The sequence below is a fragment of the Pelophylax lessonae genome (genome assembly GCF_965119305.1).
Source record: "Pelophylax lessonae genome assembly, chromosome: 3".
In the NCBI taxonomy this organism is placed as follows: domain Eukaryota; kingdom Metazoa; phylum Chordata; class Amphibia; order Anura; family Ranidae; genus Pelophylax; species Pelophylax lessonae.
In genome coordinates, this window is record NC_138770.1 from 420615165 (window position 1) to 420632799 (window position 17635).

Consider the following 17635-nt stretch of genomic DNA (forward strand, 5'->3'; position numbering starts at 1 on the left):
TGCGATTTTTTTATCATGCGCTATAAACAAAAAAAGAGCGTCAATTTTGCAAAAATAACAATATTTTTCACATTTTTTTATATGAAATTCCCCAAAAAAAATGTAAAAATCAAAATTTTTTAACATTTTCGGCCAATTTGTTTTATGCTACATATGTTTGGTAAAAAAAATCGCAAAAAGCGTATTTTGATTGCGCAAAAGTTATCGCGTTTACTAACAAAGGGAAAGATTTTTGTCATTTTTTTTAACGCGTAATGGCGGCGATCTGCGATTTTTTTTTTGCGGTACTGCGACATTGCGGCGGACAGATCGGACCCTTGACTGACATTTTTGACACTTTTGGGGTTACCAGTGACATTTCTACAGTAATCAGTGCTGTACATATGCACTGTTACTGTAAAATTACACAGGCAGTGAAGGGGTTAACTTTATTTGAGAGGGAGGGGTGGTGTGTGTCCCTAGGGGCGTGATTCTAACTGTGATTGGCTGTGACTTGAGGTGTAGGAACAAGGATCAACGGTCCTACATAGTAGAACCGTATGATCTTTGTTTCTACACAGGGGAGAATGACAGGCGGCTTGTTTACACAGCCTGCCTGCCTTTCTCCCTCTCCCCCGACGATCGCCGAGTGACTGGTGACTAGTGACCGTGCGGGAGCGTGCATCAGGCGGCGCGCGCTCGCTCCCCAGAGCCTCACAGGCTAGCGACGTAGACCTACGTCGCTCTGCCTGTGAGGGGCTGACTGCCACAGTAAATATACTGTGAGCAGTCGGCAAGTGGTTAAAGACCACAACATACAGGGGTATACAATGTACGGTTAGCAGCAAACATAAACACACATCATAGGTTGAACTGGATGGACTGATGTATTTTTTAAATCTCACTAACTATGTAACTATGTAAGCTGAAGTTAGAAGCTGATTGGCTACCATGCACAGCTGCACCAGATTTTGCACTCTCCTGTTTTAGTAAATCAACCCCATTTCTTAACCTTTTGAGTTCTGGTCTATTTTAATTGCTGTGGCCAACTGTAGAACTTATATGTCATTGTAAAATATATAAATGCATGTGCAATAAAGAGGAGGCTAGACTGGTGGTTTCCAAAAGTTTGCGATAAGTATCTGTGTTTCTCAATATAGATAATCAGATTCCATGGAAAAACCACATAGGCCATACACTATGTCTGTGTGTTATTTTCCAACATAGGGGGTGTCCCGCCAGATTTGGTTTACTGGTTGGCCACACCTGGCCTGTCACCTTTGGCTCTTAGAGTAGGCAGGATTCTATAATAAATGTAATACTTTAATTGTGTTGTATACTGTAGTTCATACCTCCAGTATCTATACTGAATCTTTTGTATGGTTTTTCAGTATTTTGATTATTTTCCCACGGTACCTATATTGTTAACCAAGATGTGCCTGCATTGAAGGCTCTTTTTATGTAACGTGATGACTATGTATCTATCCATTTTTGTTCACTTACTCTGGAAACCTTTAATAAACCTTAAAGTGGAGTTCCACCCTAATTTTATACTTACCTCCATCTTCTCGCTCCGGGTCACCTGAAAAACAAATGGATAATCGCATTTTTTTTTTTTTTACTTACCTCGTAGCGAAGAAAATATACTTACCTTACTTCCTTCTTCCTCCTTCCTCGGCCGCGGCCCGTTGTCACTTCCTGGCTCTTCAATGATTCCTGGGAGCTGAACGTCATCGCTCCCAGGAATCATTGCGCCTGCACCAGCCCAGACGTCAGTTCCGGGCCGCGCGCGTCATCCCCTTCTAAACAGCTTCTAGGCATGCCCAGAAGCTGTGGAGGGATGACGCGCGCGCACCGGAAGTGACGGCGGGGCCGGCGCAGGGCATTGTGGGACCGAAGAAGGCGGAAGAGGACGCCGAAGAGGATCGCGCTGGCTTCAAGCTGCCCACATCTGAGATGGCAGCGCTGGACAAGACTTTTTCAAGGTAAGTATTTGTCCTAACAGGTAAGTGCAACCCGGGACAGATCAGAGGCTAGCCATTGTGGAATGCACTAGCCCTGACTGTCCCGGGGGTATTTAAAAAAAAAAAAAAAATTCCAGGGTGGAACTCCGCTTTAACAGTAAAAAAGTGTCTAGAAAGCGCTAGTACCAAAACAAGTCAAGCTGCCAGCACAACATAATTGATAAATTATAAAATAACAAGTGGAAGAAAAAGTGCAGCGCTAATGGGTGTACATAATATACAAGAGTACAATTGAACATATATACAGTATATAAAATATAGGATATTGTGAAATAAAGTCCAATACTGAAATAGGGCTTAAATAAAAGTCCCAAAGAAGTGATCCATCTTGTTGGTATACATATATAAATCCAAATGTGATGAAAAGAATCCCAACACCAAGTGAACAGTGAACGGTGTTGGGATTCTTTTCATCACATTTGGATTTATATATGTATACCAACAAGATGGATCACTTCTTTGGGACTTTTATTTAAGCCCTATTTCAGTATTGGACTTTATTTCACAATATCTTATATTTTATATATATATGTTCAATTGTACTCTTGTATATTATGTACACCCATTAGCGCTGCACTTTTTTCTTCCACTTTAATAAACCTTACCTGATATAATAATAATAATAATATTCATCATTAGATACCAGCTGTCATGTTTTCAATGCTAGGAAGGACATAAATGAACAAATCTCATTGGTTGCTACAAGCATATTCTGAAAGTTTATTTGCCCTAGTTTTGTTTATTCAAAAGGGGCTTTTTGACTGATTTGTGGTCTTTCTGTGCAATACTCTTTTAGTACAAACTAGTGGATCAAAATGGGCTCTTCAATCATTTGAACTGGTGCTCCTTCTTTCGGTAGAGGTCATCACATTGGGGTTGATTTACTAAAGGCAAATTGACTGTGCAGTTGCACTCTACAAGAGTAGTTGTTCCAGAGCTCAGTAAATGATCAGAAGCTCTGCTGACTTTCATAATGTGCAAGTAAAAAGGCTGTTTTTTTTGGTTTTTTTTTAATTTCCTTGCATGTGATTGGGTATTCATTGCAAAGTGAAGCTTTACCTCGTTTACTAAGCTCTGGAGCAATTTCACTTGCAGAGTGCAACTGCACTTTGCAAAGTACACAGTCTAGTTGCTTTTAGTAAATCAACCCCCTATGTCTCTTTTCTCCTAAAAAGTGAGTTTTTTTGGCTCCACTACTACAATGTTCCAATTGTAGTAGTCACGGTGACCATACCAGAATTTTTAAAAAAGCTCTTTATTGGGGAGACAATGAGCAGCAATAAAGGGTTCCAACTCTTCCCCACTCTATGTACATGTTGAAAAAAAGAAGAGGAAGCTCAACATTAAACACACATTTTACGAGATGATTTACATTTGTAAAGTGATAATGGATTAATTATGGGTCTTGTAAACTGATAATGGCCTAATTAACTCCAGATACAAAAGGCACTAGTGTAGTCAGAGTGCACTAACTTCTGTTTTATGGATCTCCACTGGGACAAGTAACACAAAACAACCAGGCTCATTTTAAAACAGACATAGCAGTTCAATAAAAGCATATAATCTGTTGTCTGTAGCAAAGGGGAAAAAACACTAGGGCATTTGTTGATGAGCTGGTACTTGTATCTTCTGGTGATCCCACACTTGCTAATTTTAAATGTCTTGATGGGTCAGGATTCTACATCTGATGTAACAGGAGGTGGGTCTTTTACGTACCAGATTTGACATGAAAACAATAGACTCATCAATATTGATTTATTTGAGGAGTCGATCAAATTCACTCAATAAATCAAGTGAATTTTTGCTTTCATTATCAAGTTGTGTGAAAAGCAAATTCCTTTTTATTTATTTCATCTGCACAGATTGGGCATTCAAAATTAATAGGAATTTTCTGTTCATGTGATTGGATAATTGAAGTGAATATTCACTTGATTTATTGAATGAATGTTCAATAAATTCCTATTAATTTTGAATGCCCAATTAGTAAATCAACCCTATTGGGTTCAATTAGATCATGCACAGCCAGAAAAATGTAGTATTTATTTTTTAACTTACTATATATAGTGTCAGTGAGTTACCTAATGCGTACAGAATTCATCTAAATAAAGTTCACAAAATAAAATAGACAAACTGTTTTGTAAATACATAAAGTAGAAGAAGCAGCACCTGGCATAGGCCTTTTGGCCTGATCAAGGATCTAGCATGTCCACTTGAAGACCAGGCCTTTTTCTGACACTTCTCACATACATGTAAAAATCTGTATTTCTTGCTAGAAAATTACTTAGAACTCCCAAACATACAGTAAGTATCTCACAAAAGTGAGTACACCCCTCACATTTTTGTAAATATTTTATTATATTTTTTCCTGTGACAACACTGAAGAAATGACACTTTGCTACAATGTAAAGTAGTAAGTGTACAGCTTGTATAACAGTGTAAATTTGTTGTCCCCTCAAAATAACTCAACACACCATTAATGTCTAAACCACTGGCAACAAAAGTGAGTACACCCCTAAGTGAAAATGTCCAAATTGGGCCCAAAGTGTCAATATTTTCTGTGGCCACCATTATTTTCCAGCACTGCCTTAACCCTCTTAGGAATGGAGTTCACCAGAGCTTCACAGTTTGCCACTGGAGACCTCTTCCACTCCTCCATGATGAAATCATGAAGCTGGTGGATGTTAGAGACATTGCGCTCCTCCATCTTCTGTTTGAGGATGCTCCACAGATGCTCAATAGGGTTTAGGTCTGGAGACATGCTTGACCAGTCCATCACCTTTACCTTCAGGTTTTTTAGCAAGGCAGTGGTCATCTTGGAGTGTGTTTGAGGTCGTAACCATGTTGGAATACTGCCCTGCGGCCCAGTTTCTGAAGGGAGGGGATCATGCTCTGCTTCAGTATGTCAAAGTACATGTTGGCATTCATGGTTCTCTCAATCAACTATAGCCCCAGACCATGATACTCCCTCCACCATGCTTGACTGTAGGCAAGACACACTTGTCTTTGTACTCCTCACCTGGTTGCTGCCACACACGATTAACACCATCTGAACAAAATAAGTTTATCTTGGTCTTATCAGACCACAGGACATGGTTCCAGTAATCCATGTCCTTAGTCTGCTTGTCTTCAGCAAACTGTTTGGGGGCTTTCTTGTGCATCATCTTTGGAAGTGGCTTCCCTCTGGGATGACAACCATGCAGACCAATTTGATGCTGTGTGCGGCATATGGTCTGAGCACTGATAAGCTGACCCCCCACCCCTTCAACCTCTGCAGCAATGCTGGCAGCACTCATACGTCTATTTCCCAAAGACAGCCTCCAGATATGACACTGAGCACATGCACTCAACTTTTTTGGTCGACCATGGCGAGGCCTGTTCTGAGGGGAACCTGTCCTGATAAACCGCTGTATGGTCTTGGCCACCATGCTGCAGCTCAGTTTTAGGGTATTGGTAATCTTCTTGTAGCCTTGGTCATCTTTATGTAGAGCAACAATTCTTTTTTCAAATCCTCAAAGAGTTCTTTGCCATGAGGTGCCATGTTGAACTTCCAGTGACCGGTATGAGAGAGTGAGAACGATAACAGCAAATTTAACACACCTGCTCCCCATTCACACCTGAGACCTTGGAACACTAACGTGTCACATTAGAGGAGGGGGGAATGACTAATTGGGCCCAATTGGGACATTTTCACTTAGGGGCGTACACACTTTGGTTGCCAGTGGTTTAGACATTAATGGCTGTATGTTGAGTTATTTTGAGGGGACAGCAAATTGTCACTGTTATACAAGCAGTACACTCACTACTTTACATTGTAGCAAAGTGTCATTTCTTCAGTGTTGTCACATTAAAAGGTATAATGAAATATTTAAAAAGATGTGAGGGATATACTCACTTTTGTGGGATACTGTATATGTTTTTAAAAGCAGAGGCCCTAGAGAATAAAGGGGTGGGTGTTGCAATTTTTTTTATGTCACGTGGTATTTGTGCAGCGGTTTTTAAAATGGAATTTTTTTTGGAAACAAGTACACTTTTAATGAATTTTAAAGAGCAAAAGCAATACCCAACTGTTTGGTAAAATATAAAACATGGTGTTACGCCAAGTAAACAGATAACAACATGTCATGTTTTAAGATTGTGCACGCCTGTGGAGCGGCGACAGACTATGTACATCATATTATCCATAGGTGACGCGTTACGAGCCTTTACAGGTTACCACTTTAGATTTACACAGAAGGTCTGGTGCTGGAATTATTGCCCTCGATCTGATGTTTGCAGTAATACTTGTGCATATTAGCATTATGATTTTTTAATTATTTAATTATTTATTTTTACACTGTTCCTTTAACATTCTTTTGATCACTTTTATTGTTATTTCAAGGAATGTAAACTCCCCTGTGATAAAAATAGGCAGTGACAGGTCCTCTTTACGGAGACATCTAGGGTCTGTTAGGCCCCAGATGTCTCCTCTCTGTAGGCATCATCTGGGTATACCCATTCAAAGTCTTTAATATGGTAAAGCAGTTGATGTGGATAAAGCATTAAGTGGTTAAAAAATAAAAAATACAAATGTGGCGCTAATCTGGTAGCTAAAATCAAAGAAATGTCCTTGATAAGCGTGGGTGAAAAAGCAACAGTTCAAAATCTTTCTCGTGTATCAACAAAAAGACTTTCACAAAGAAGGGAAGAAATGTGAAGATCCTCAGCATGGGAAACCACCACCAGGCACCCGCACACACTGATCCTTACCAGATCGCATTGACCCTCATCACAAAGGTCAAAAAACGCCCATGGTACAAGCACTGGAAAGCCGGGATCATTCACTCCTCCTCCTTTAAAATCTTCCACCAAACGGACAATCCTTAGGTCCTTACAGGGTCCCCATGTGAGGAAACAAAATACCAACACATAGTGTACACTGCTAATGCTAACTTCAGACTGCTAACTAACAGACCTTTCTGTTCCAAAGATTTGTGTTGGCTGCTTTTCGCATATTTATTATTATTTTTATTATATCTTAGCGCAGCAATTACATGTTTTATTAAGTGGTTAAAGCAGTGTTAATCCAAAAAGCAAACATTACTATATTGTTGCATACCTGTAGTAGCTGCATTATTTTCCTTTTTTAGGCTTTTTTTCACCTGGTCATCTGGCCAGTAACACACTTCCTGTCTTAGGGTGTCTCTACTTTGGATGGATGAGCAATGGAGCTACACATGGACAGCAGCATTGTCAATCTGGGGAGAAGGCTGTGTTAGACTAGAAGATTTAGATAGTTTTGACTATTTTTCATAGGCGTTTTTTGTGGCTTTTTTCAGGCTTTTTTCAGGCGTTTTTTGGAGGTGTTTGGAGGAAAGCATTGACATCTAACAAAAACGCTTGTAATCTGCCAAAAAAAAAGAAGCTTGTGTACTTTTTTGAGCTTCAGGCCTTTTGCTTCAGGAGACAAAACACTGATATGTGACCAGGGGCCATTAAAATGAATGGGATTTTGCTTGTTGGACGTTTTGAGACTTTAGAGATGAGCGTTTTACGAGCTGAAATACGCTCAGGTGTGAACAGGGCCTTGTTCCAGAAGGGACAAAGCTGTTTGCTGTAACTACTTATAAAGTGTTAGCTGGAGTTTGGCTATAATATGTTAGAAATTAGAGGGAAAGAAAGCCTAGGAAAAGAAGACTGATGCAGCCATTGCATCAAATGATTGGCAAGCTGCAATATATTCCATTTTTGGATTTGGGATTAAAAGAAAAGTGCGGGTTTACAAATATACATACTCACCTAGATGGCTCCAGTATCGACGCAATGCTGCATCTGTCCCCTGCTGCCTTTACACTGAGAACTGATTGATCAAAGACCACTGATCACTCAGTTCTTCTTCTTGAGGCTGGGTTCACACTGCTTGTGGACGCTGCTCACAGCAGGGGTCCGGTCTGTCGCTGTTCTCCATTTCAGAAACAAATCGGGTCCAAATTTTTGCCTGAATTCGCACCTAAAAATGGAGCCAAAGACGCACAGGACCCCTGTGCAATCTGCTTCCTGCTCCGCTGCCACCACGGAGATTTGTTAACACAGAGAGCTCGTCACAGTCTCCTGTCATGCGAATTGAATGTGGGGAAACCCGCACCCAATTGGCATCAGTTTGAACCCAGCCTAAGTGGTCACAGAGCAGTGATGTTCAGTCTCTCTCTGCTCTGCCTCGCTAATGCTCACTGGAGCGCTGGGCTGTGGAGGGGATGAGAGCGGCTTGTTTTTTTGCTCTTAGCAGCACACTGAGAGGATGTGCCAACTGCCATTCAGGGTCTAGGCAGATCCTGACATTAATGTCGGGATTCCCCAAAGCCTGGAGCAGCTTTGCGACATCATCTGAATCTGGGGCACAGAATTTCAGAACTAAGATCACTGCTGTGATCCCCAGGAGAAGTATACTCTTTTTTGTTTGTTTAGCAAAAAATAAAAAAAAAAACAGTGGTAATTAAATACCACCAAAAGCCCTGATTTACCTGGCCGATGCCTCTACCTCATTGCATGGGGCCTTACAATCATTTAATACTTTTGGTCGCTTCTCTGGTATACGTATCAATTGGTCTAAGTCAGTCCTTTTTCCCCTATATCCACTGGTCCCTTTAATTGATACCCAGACACCATTGAAATGGGTACAGGATATGGTGTATTTGGGTATCAAGGTAGGTCCAACGCTGGATCTTTATCAGCAGGACAATATTGAACCCCTGTTCCTACAGCTAATTAAGAGGTGTGCGTCATGGCGCCTGCTCCCCCTATCCCCAGTAGGTAGAGTTAACTTATTGAAAATGAGTTACCTTCCGAAGTTTTTGTATTTTTTTTTGTAATTCCCCTAATGATATTTCAAAAACTTTCTTTTCCAGATTAGACAGTATGGCAACAACTTTTGTGTGGGCTGGACGTACTCCACGTGTTGCAAGGCGTACGCTATATCTTCCACTCTCAAGAGGGGGTTTAGCGTTTCCTAACTTTAAACTTTACTTCTGGGCGTCTGTATTGGTGACGGTCCGGTGGTGGTTCTCCCAGCCCAAGTTTAACTCCGCAGTGAAACTAGAAGCAGCCCTATTGGGTTCCTACGCGGCCCTGAGTAATCTTGTCTTTCGGGGTGAACGGGCGCATCCCCAGACCACCAGTCTGATGAAGACAGTGATAGGGATATGGACTCGGGCACGGGCGGTATACAAGAAACCTCTATATATATCCCCCCACACTCCGTTGTGGAACAATCCTAACCTACCACATCTGCAACAACTTCCTGATCCCCAGGTATGGGCCGCTAAAGGGATTGTGACCATGAAACATGTTATTAAAGATGGAAGACTCCCAGGGATTGAGGTCTTCCAACTCATACATTCATTGCCTAGTACTATGGAATTTCGTTACTGGCAGCTTAGTCATGCTATGTGGGCTCAGTTCCTGGGCATGGTTGTCCTGGAATCGGACCCATTGGAGAAAATGTTAACCTTTAAGGTTATAGGTAAAACCCTTTCTTCTATATATCTCCTGCTTTCAACGGACTATAGTCAGTCTCTTGAGAAAATTTATAATAAATGGAAGGGGGATATTCCAGACTTGACTGTTGAGGACTGGGAAGACTCGGTTAATAGTTACATTCCCCTAATGATAGCGGCCAAGGATAGATTTATACAACTGAAATTCTTACATAGAGCATATTATACGCCCCAATGCCTTGCTAGGATATACCCTATGAATGATCCTTCTTGTACCCGATGTGGGAGTGATATTGGTACCTTCTTCCACGTTGTCTGGTCGCGTCCTGAGCTTGCTTCCTTCTGGAAAACAATGACGGACACTATAAGGGAAATTTTTGATATTACGATCCCATTGGACCCAAAGGTAACACTACTGAGCAACCTTACAAATGTGGTTGGGGATAAATATGCTAAAATGTGTATCACCTATGCCTTGTTTTATACTATAGGAGAGAAATCCTTCTGCGGTGGAAGCTACCTGAGCCTCCCACCCGGACAACCTGGATAGCCGCCGTTACTAAGACGCTTCCATTCTATCGTTTTACCTACGGTAGTAGGAACTGTCCTAAGAAATTCGATAAAGTTTGGTCGGCCTGGATTGATGCTGTAGGTGTGCCAATGTCACCTGCTTCATGATGACAGAAGCAGGATATGATTTAATCCTCTTTTCCCCTTTTTTTCTTTTTTATATATATATATATATATATATATATATATTTTCGTTTTGCTGTTATTCCCCTCCCCTCTTTTCCCAATTTTATTTTTTTTATGTACTGATAATTTCTGTGCAGAGTAATGCACCTCAGTTGTAATTGTCTGTCTTGTTTATATGTTTAATAAAAGAAAGTTTATTTGTGAAAAAAAAAAATACCACCAAAAGAAAGCTCTATTTGTATAAAAAAAGTTTTTAAAACTTCATATGGGTACAGTGTTGCATGACTGCGCATTGTCATTGAAAGTGTGAGAGCGCTGAAAGCTTAAAGTTGGCCTGGGCAGGAAGGGGGTAAAAGTGCCCAGTAGGCAAGTGGTTAAACAGTGTAAATGCATGCATTGCATCTATTATATACAAATCTTATTGCTGGATAAAACCCAATACTGGAAGTGATTATCATACAAAACCAGATGTATCTTTAGCCATATAAGCCAATATTTGATCTACACAGCAGTATAAGTGCTACTAATGTATGGATATAGTGCTGCCAGCATCATGTAAAAGCAAATGAGTTAATCAACCCCATTTATCATAGGAGTCACTCAGCTTTTGAATCAGACAGAAATAATTTTATTACACAGAGCAACAACTCGTACCGCAGTCTGTCTGTACTAGTTTGGCAGAACCCCATTATTTTTACTTTGTGATAATCACAGGCCTTGTGGTTTCATGGTTTCTTCCATTTCCTTCTATTACCTCCTCATTCCACTACCGTGGTCCCATGCAAACCTGTCATTACTAATATAACAACATTACGCAATTGAAAAGGCCACTGATTCCCACAAGGCCAGACACTTATCCCCCGATTTGCTCCCCGTGAGCACCAGAGCGATGCATAGTCATAGATACAATGCAAAGAGGCATCATCAGAATCTATTCTAAAACATGACCCTGTTTTTTTGGATTTTCCCAAATGATGACAGATGGGGAGGGTGAATCACCCCAGTGAAACTGAAGGAGTTCCAAAGCTAGAACAAAGTTTTGGCTTTAGATACATTTAATTAATGATATAAATCAAATGTATTATAATCTAGGATAGGGATTTTATTTTAAAATTGAACTTGGTGGAGATCTTCACAAAATACGTTTTGCAAACTTCAAGATCGATCAAAATAAAAAGAGGAAGGCTGGGCATAATTGGACAGAAAGTGATAGCAAATCCCCTGAATAGGGACACAGATGAAATCCTATGTGCAGTATAGTAAAGTCTGGTACACACTATCAGAATTTTTCTGTTCAACCTAGCTGGCTGAAAGAAAAAAAAAATAAGGAACTCGCTGTACTAACTTTTTGAAGTTAGTACAGTGATGTCATCTCCTTGCTGAGCTATTGTGTTCTGACAGGGGGACTGCCCCCCCCAGTAGAACACATCGGATCGGATACCAATCAACCAGGGTTGGAAAATCCTAGAACCTAAGCCTTGATTACATTATTGTGTACTAGGGATCGACTGATATTGGTTTTTCGTTGCCGATATCAATATTTTTTCCATTGCATATCGGTATCGGCCAATATGGGCCGATATTTTGAACATTTAAAGTTTTGCAAAATAAACACAATTTTCTACACAAATCTGTTACTGTGGTGAGTGGCTGGCTGGCTGGAACCCTGTGGTGGGTGGCTGGCTGGCACCCTGTGGTTGGTGTTTGGCTGGCTGGCACCCTGTGGCAGGTGGCTGGCTGGCACCCTTTTGTGGGTGGCTGGCTGGCACCCTGTGGTGGGTGGCTGGTTGGCTGACAACCTGTGGTGGGTGGCTGGCTGGCTGGATGGCTGGCACCCTTTGGTGGGTGGCTGGCTGGCACCCTGTGTGGTGGGTGGCTGGCTGGTACAGGCCCAGGGCCTGTGGCTGGCTAGCTGGTACAGGCAGGGCCTGTGGCTGGCTGTTACAGGCCTATGGGTGTGTGGGTGGCTGGCACGGGGCAGCTGTGGGTGAGTGCATGTATGGCAGCTGTGTTAAACACAGTGTGTGCACTGTACAATCACTGTCCCGAGACTCCCGGACTCCAGACGAGGCTGAGGGAGGCAGCCTAAGAAGGCAGAAGCTGTCCCAGTGCGCGGAGGTGCGTGTATGTATATATGTATGTATGTATATATATATATATATATATATATATATATATATATATGTATGTATGTATGTATGTATGTATGTATGTGTATATATATACATACATACTTTAACTTATTTATAGTTATTTATTATATTATAATTTATGATTTTGTGTTTCAAATTTATCATACCTGAGTTGTTATAAAGAAGAACGCACAGTAAAAAAAAAAATCATATGTAAATAGTTGGTTTGGACTGCTCGTTCTAAAGAATTACATGCAAAATAATGGTACCGCTTTCAGCACCTAAAATTGGAAACAATCATACCGCCAGGTAGGTTAAAGTGGTTCTAAAGGCGGAAGCTTTTTATTTTTATCTTTTCTTTGCATTATGTTAAAAAATCTTTTGTGTGCAGCAGCCCCCCTCAGCCCCCTTATTACCTGAGCCCCATCCCGATCTAGCGATTTTGCACAAGAGTCTTGGCTGTCCTGATTGGCTGAGAAACAGCAGTGGGTGCCATTGGCTCCCGCTGCTGTCAATCAAAGGCAGTGAGCCAATGAGAGAGAGGGGGCGGGGATGAGCCACAGCTCTGTGTCTAAATGGACACAGAGGACAGCGGTTCGGGTGCCTCCATAACATGCTGCTTGCTATTGGGGTGCTCAGCAGGAGGGAGGGACCCAAGAAGAGAAGGATCTTGGCTGCTCTGTGCAAATCCACTGCACAGAGCAGGTAAGTATGACATGTTTGTTATTTTTAAAGAAAAATAAATAAATAAGACTTTTTTTTTTTAAGATATTTTTATTGAGATTTCAAATAAACATACAAATACAACGAACCAACAGAAAACAAGACCTTCTTGACAAGAAGGGAAACAAACATTTCAATGCTAATAATCATTACCTAGATTGCTGATGCTCCCCGGTCACACCCCTCCCCCCCCCCCCCCCGGACCAACAAGATAGGATAAGCTGTAAATTAACAAGACAAAAAGTACAAGTCAATACTCAAAATAAATAAGACTTTAATATCAATTTAATGGCAGACTTACATTATTGATTGAAAACGTATACAGTATTTAAAGATGTGAGATAGAATTTTTTTTATGTGTGTGTGTTTTTCAGGGATCGGCCAAGTTGGAGAAAGCTGAGATTCTCCAGATGACAGTGGACCATTTAAAGATGCTGCAGGCTACAGGAGGTAAAGGTACGGCTTTGTCGCTGTCTGTACTTTTTACACTGTAAAAGAGCATGGCAATCTAAGCAAACATCTCTTTGACAAGCGCTTGTAGGCGGATCCAGATAAAAGAGTCTCCTCGAAATCAATGCTAATGGTAGGACTGAACTCGTGGGAACCAACGGCAGGCACAAAAGAAGCACTTGACCCTGGGCTTGTGTTTGCTTTCATAACACTGTGGGAGTAAAAGCTCCTTTCACAGACAGTCCAGCCACGGATTTGTTTGGGGTTTGCAAAAGACAGTGAAAATCTGTGCGCAGAGACAAAACAAACACACAAACATCAGAGAAAATAAACAGGAGGACGGGAGGCCTACAATTGTATGCCGCGGTGTCTGCCTGGAAGGGAGGAAGTGCAGGAGGAGAGCTCCATTTATTGCCCACACAAATTTGTGGGGCACAAAAAAGAGCAGGCTGATGTATGTACACACGCACAATGACCATAAAGGAAACGGAGAGAGTAATTGTTCCTGTGCTTATCGCAGCAAGGAAATTCACTTCCTGGTGACTTTCTATGAGCAAGGAATTTCTCAGTCAAATTTCACAACGTTGATTCTATAGTCATTGTTCAATATTTCACATGGAGGTTAACCCCTGCAAAAATAAAAAAAACAGCAGACGAGTGCCATTCAGTTGGTGTGGGTAAAAAGCCAACTATAGATAAAAAATAACAGTAAAACATTGGAAAAACTGTTGCATACACTCAACACGAATGTAAACATTTATATTCTACACTTGTGCATGTTTATGGAGCTATTTAATTAAATCGGGAGAAAATAAGCACATAACTGATAACTTGCCAATAGCAACCAATCAAAATTCCATTTTCATTTCATAGAATACTTTTACAGGAATTCAGATTGGTTAAAGCCTAAGTGCATCTACAGAAAAAATACAAAAAAAGCACAAGGGACATTACTGACTTGGAGTGTGATGTGTCCCTTGTGCTGCTGTCTTTTAATTTAGTAGAAAGTTTCCATCCCCTGATGACCCACCAACCCCTCCACCATAATTTTACAGTGCAGCATGTTACATAGTTACATAGTTTGTGAGGTTGAAAAAAGACATCAGTCCAACCAGCTCAACCTATGATGTGTGTGTGTGTTTGCTGTTAACCGTACATTGTATACCCCTGTATGTTGTGGTCTTTAAGGTGCCCATCTAATAGTTTTTTGAAACTATTGATGCTCCATGCTGATACCACATATATCACGTGTTGGTAAAACTAAGGGGAGCTATCACAGGCTACCATCAGGACTGCTCGACTATGCCCATCCTTTCCACCCTGCTCCTCTATTCATAGAACCTGGCACTACAGCTTCTGAATTAAGCAGGATCTGTGGGCCGAGGAGGTAGTTCTAGCAATCATCCACCCATCCTAGATCAATTTTCATTCATAGAGGCTGGTGGCTGTTATGAATGTAGGAGCTTGGCAGAAAGGTCGGCATGGTAAGGCTGTCTTGAGGAGTGCATGTAACAGTTTCGCTAGTCCTGTTAATACCAGATTATTGCAGCGGCAGGGATGAGTGGGGGTCATGGGAGGATAAAAGATTTCTCCTGAACTAGAAGAGAGAAGCACAAGAAAGCTAAGAGCCAAATGGACTCCTCTCTAACCCCTTTCCACCATCGCCCCCCAGCTCTTTAGGAGAATCTAAATGCCGGGAAGCGGGAATTTTGATCATGTGACCACTGTGATTGGCTGTCGCAGCAGTTACATGATTGGAAGCCGCTGTTCAGCCAACAAGATTCCTCCTGGCCCCTTTTATTTTTCAATTGACAGATGTTGGCCAAAGGGCAGTTGACAGAGCCGCCCACTGAGTGAAGTTCATCCGGTTTCTCAAAAACTGGCTGAAATGTACAATTTTATCTATATGTACTGTATGCAGGTGGATCAGTTTACAAACCTGTCCCTATGGGTGACAGCACCAGTATGAGAAAATTCCACCTAAATCACTATTGTCCCTACTTAGAAGTTGTCATTGGCACCATCCTCTCTCCCCATTCACATAAATGTGTATACTCTGTTATATATCATTTAAAATGGTTCATTCCTGCATTAGGATTAAACATATTTGGGTAATAATATTGCCCACCCACCCCCACCCCTTATACTTACCTGAGCCCTCACTTGATCCAGCGCTGTGCCAATTTGTTGCGGCTCTCCCTGTACTCCCAGGCTTTACTGAAGCAGCTAGAGCCATTGGCTCCCGCTGCTGTCTGTTAAATCCTGTAATGAAGGAGCGGAGGAGGTGGGTAGTAAATGGGTAAACTACATACTCAGTGACATGTCTGGTCTTTAGTAAATGGGTAGACTGCATACTCAGTGACATGTCTGGTCTCTAGTGAATGTGTAGACTGCATACTCAGTGACATGTCTGGTCTCTAGTGAATGTGTAGACTGCATACTCAGTGACATGTCTGGTCTCTAGTGAATGTGTAGACTACATACTCAGTGACATGTCTGGTCTCTAGTGAATGTGTAGACTACATACTCAGTGACATGTCTGGTCTCTAGTGAATGTGTAGACTGCATACTCAGTGACATATCTAGTCTCTAGTGAATGTGTAGACTGCATACTCAGTGACATGTCTGGTCTCTAGTGAATGGGTAGACTACATACTCAGTGACATGTCTGGTCTCTAGTGAATGGGTAGACTGCATACTCAGTGACATGTCTGGTCTCTAGTGAATGTGTAGGCTGCATACTCAGTGACATGTCTGGTTTCTAGTGAATGTGTAGACTGCATACTTAGTGACATATCTAGTCTCTAGTGAATGTGTAGACTGCATACTCAGTGACATGTCTGGTCTCTAGTGAATGGGTAGACTGCATACTCAGTGACATGTCTGGTCTCTAGTGAATGGGTAGACTGCATACTCAGTGACACGTCTTGTCTCTAGTGAATGGGTAGACTGCATACTCAGTGACACGTCTGGTCTCTAGTGAATGGGTAGACTACATACTCAGTGACATGTCTGGTCTCTAGTGAATGGGTAGACTACATACTCAGTGACATGTCTGGTCTCTAGTGAATGGGTAGACTACATACTCAGTGACATGTCTGGTCTCTAGTGAATGTGTAGACTGCATACTCAGTGACATATCTGGTCTCTAGTGAATGTGTAGACTGCATACTCAGTGACATGTCTGGTCTCTAGTGAATGTGTAGACTGCATACTCAGTGACATGTCTGGTCTCTAGTGAATGTGTAGACTGCATACTCAGTGACATGTCTGGTCTCTAATGAATGGGTAGGCTGCATACTCAGTGACATGTCTGGTCTCTAGTGAATGTGTAGACTGCATACTCAGTGACATGTCTGGTCTCTAGTGAATGGGTAGACTACATACTCACTGACATGTCTGGTCTCTAATGAATGGGTAGGCTGCATACTGAATAACATATCTGCTCTCTAATGAATGGGTAGACTGTAATCTCAATAACATCTTTGGTTTCTAGCAAATAAGCAAAATGCATTTTCATTGGCTGGTCCTGAGTCAATAAGTAGACTGCATTTTCAGAGGAATCCCTGGTCAATAGCAAATCAATGGGCTGCATTCCCAGGGATGTCTGTCATCATAAGAAGCTGGATGGGCTACTTTCTCAGGGATGTCATTAGTCGTTAAAGAATTAATAGACTGCATTCTCTGTGCTATTTCTGGTCTGTAGTGAATGGATCGGATCTGCATTCTCAGTGATGTCAGCAATCACAAGTAAATTAGTTTTCTTAGTGATGTCATGGGTCTCTAGTGAAGGGAATGCTTGCTTTCCAGGCTCCAGTAAATGGATAGGCTGAATTCTTATGTGAAACATGCCAGAATTATATAATATGTAAATCATGCTCAGCTCCCTTCTTCTTTTCATTTTTTACAGACTGTAATTAGAGCAAGCAATTTTGAATGTCATCAGTTAGTGGCAGTCAGAATCCTGAACAAAAGCAGATTTTTAGCAGGTCGACTGATGACAGTTTTGTCCAATCATTTACATGGGGAACAGTCAGTTGGGCATGTTAGAAAATATCTCCTGGTATCTATTGTTCCCCTGATCGGCAAGTCATTTGCTTCTGATTCCCCACCACTTTTCCCCTTTCCATTGACATTGTACATTTGTAAGGTTGAAAGACTC

General features: G+C 41.5%; 1 protein-coding gene across 2 annotated transcripts in view; it reads left to right on the forward strand.

Moving 5' to 3' along the window:
• The window catches only part of HEY2 (hes related family bHLH transcription factor with YRPW motif 2), a 51122-nt gene that overhangs the window by 22487 nt on the left and 11000 nt on the right, over nucleotides 1–17635 (forward strand). Inside the window, exon 4 of one of the 2 annotated variants that reach the window (XM_082252192.1) lies at nucleotides 13398–13473. In XM_082252192.1, the coding sequence (XP_082108318.1) occupies nucleotides 13398–13473 (76 nt within the window). Of the gene's footprint in view, nucleotides 1–13397; nucleotides 13480–17635 lie in introns of both variants that reach the window. The other variant, XM_082252191.1, reaches the window with a different exon arrangement.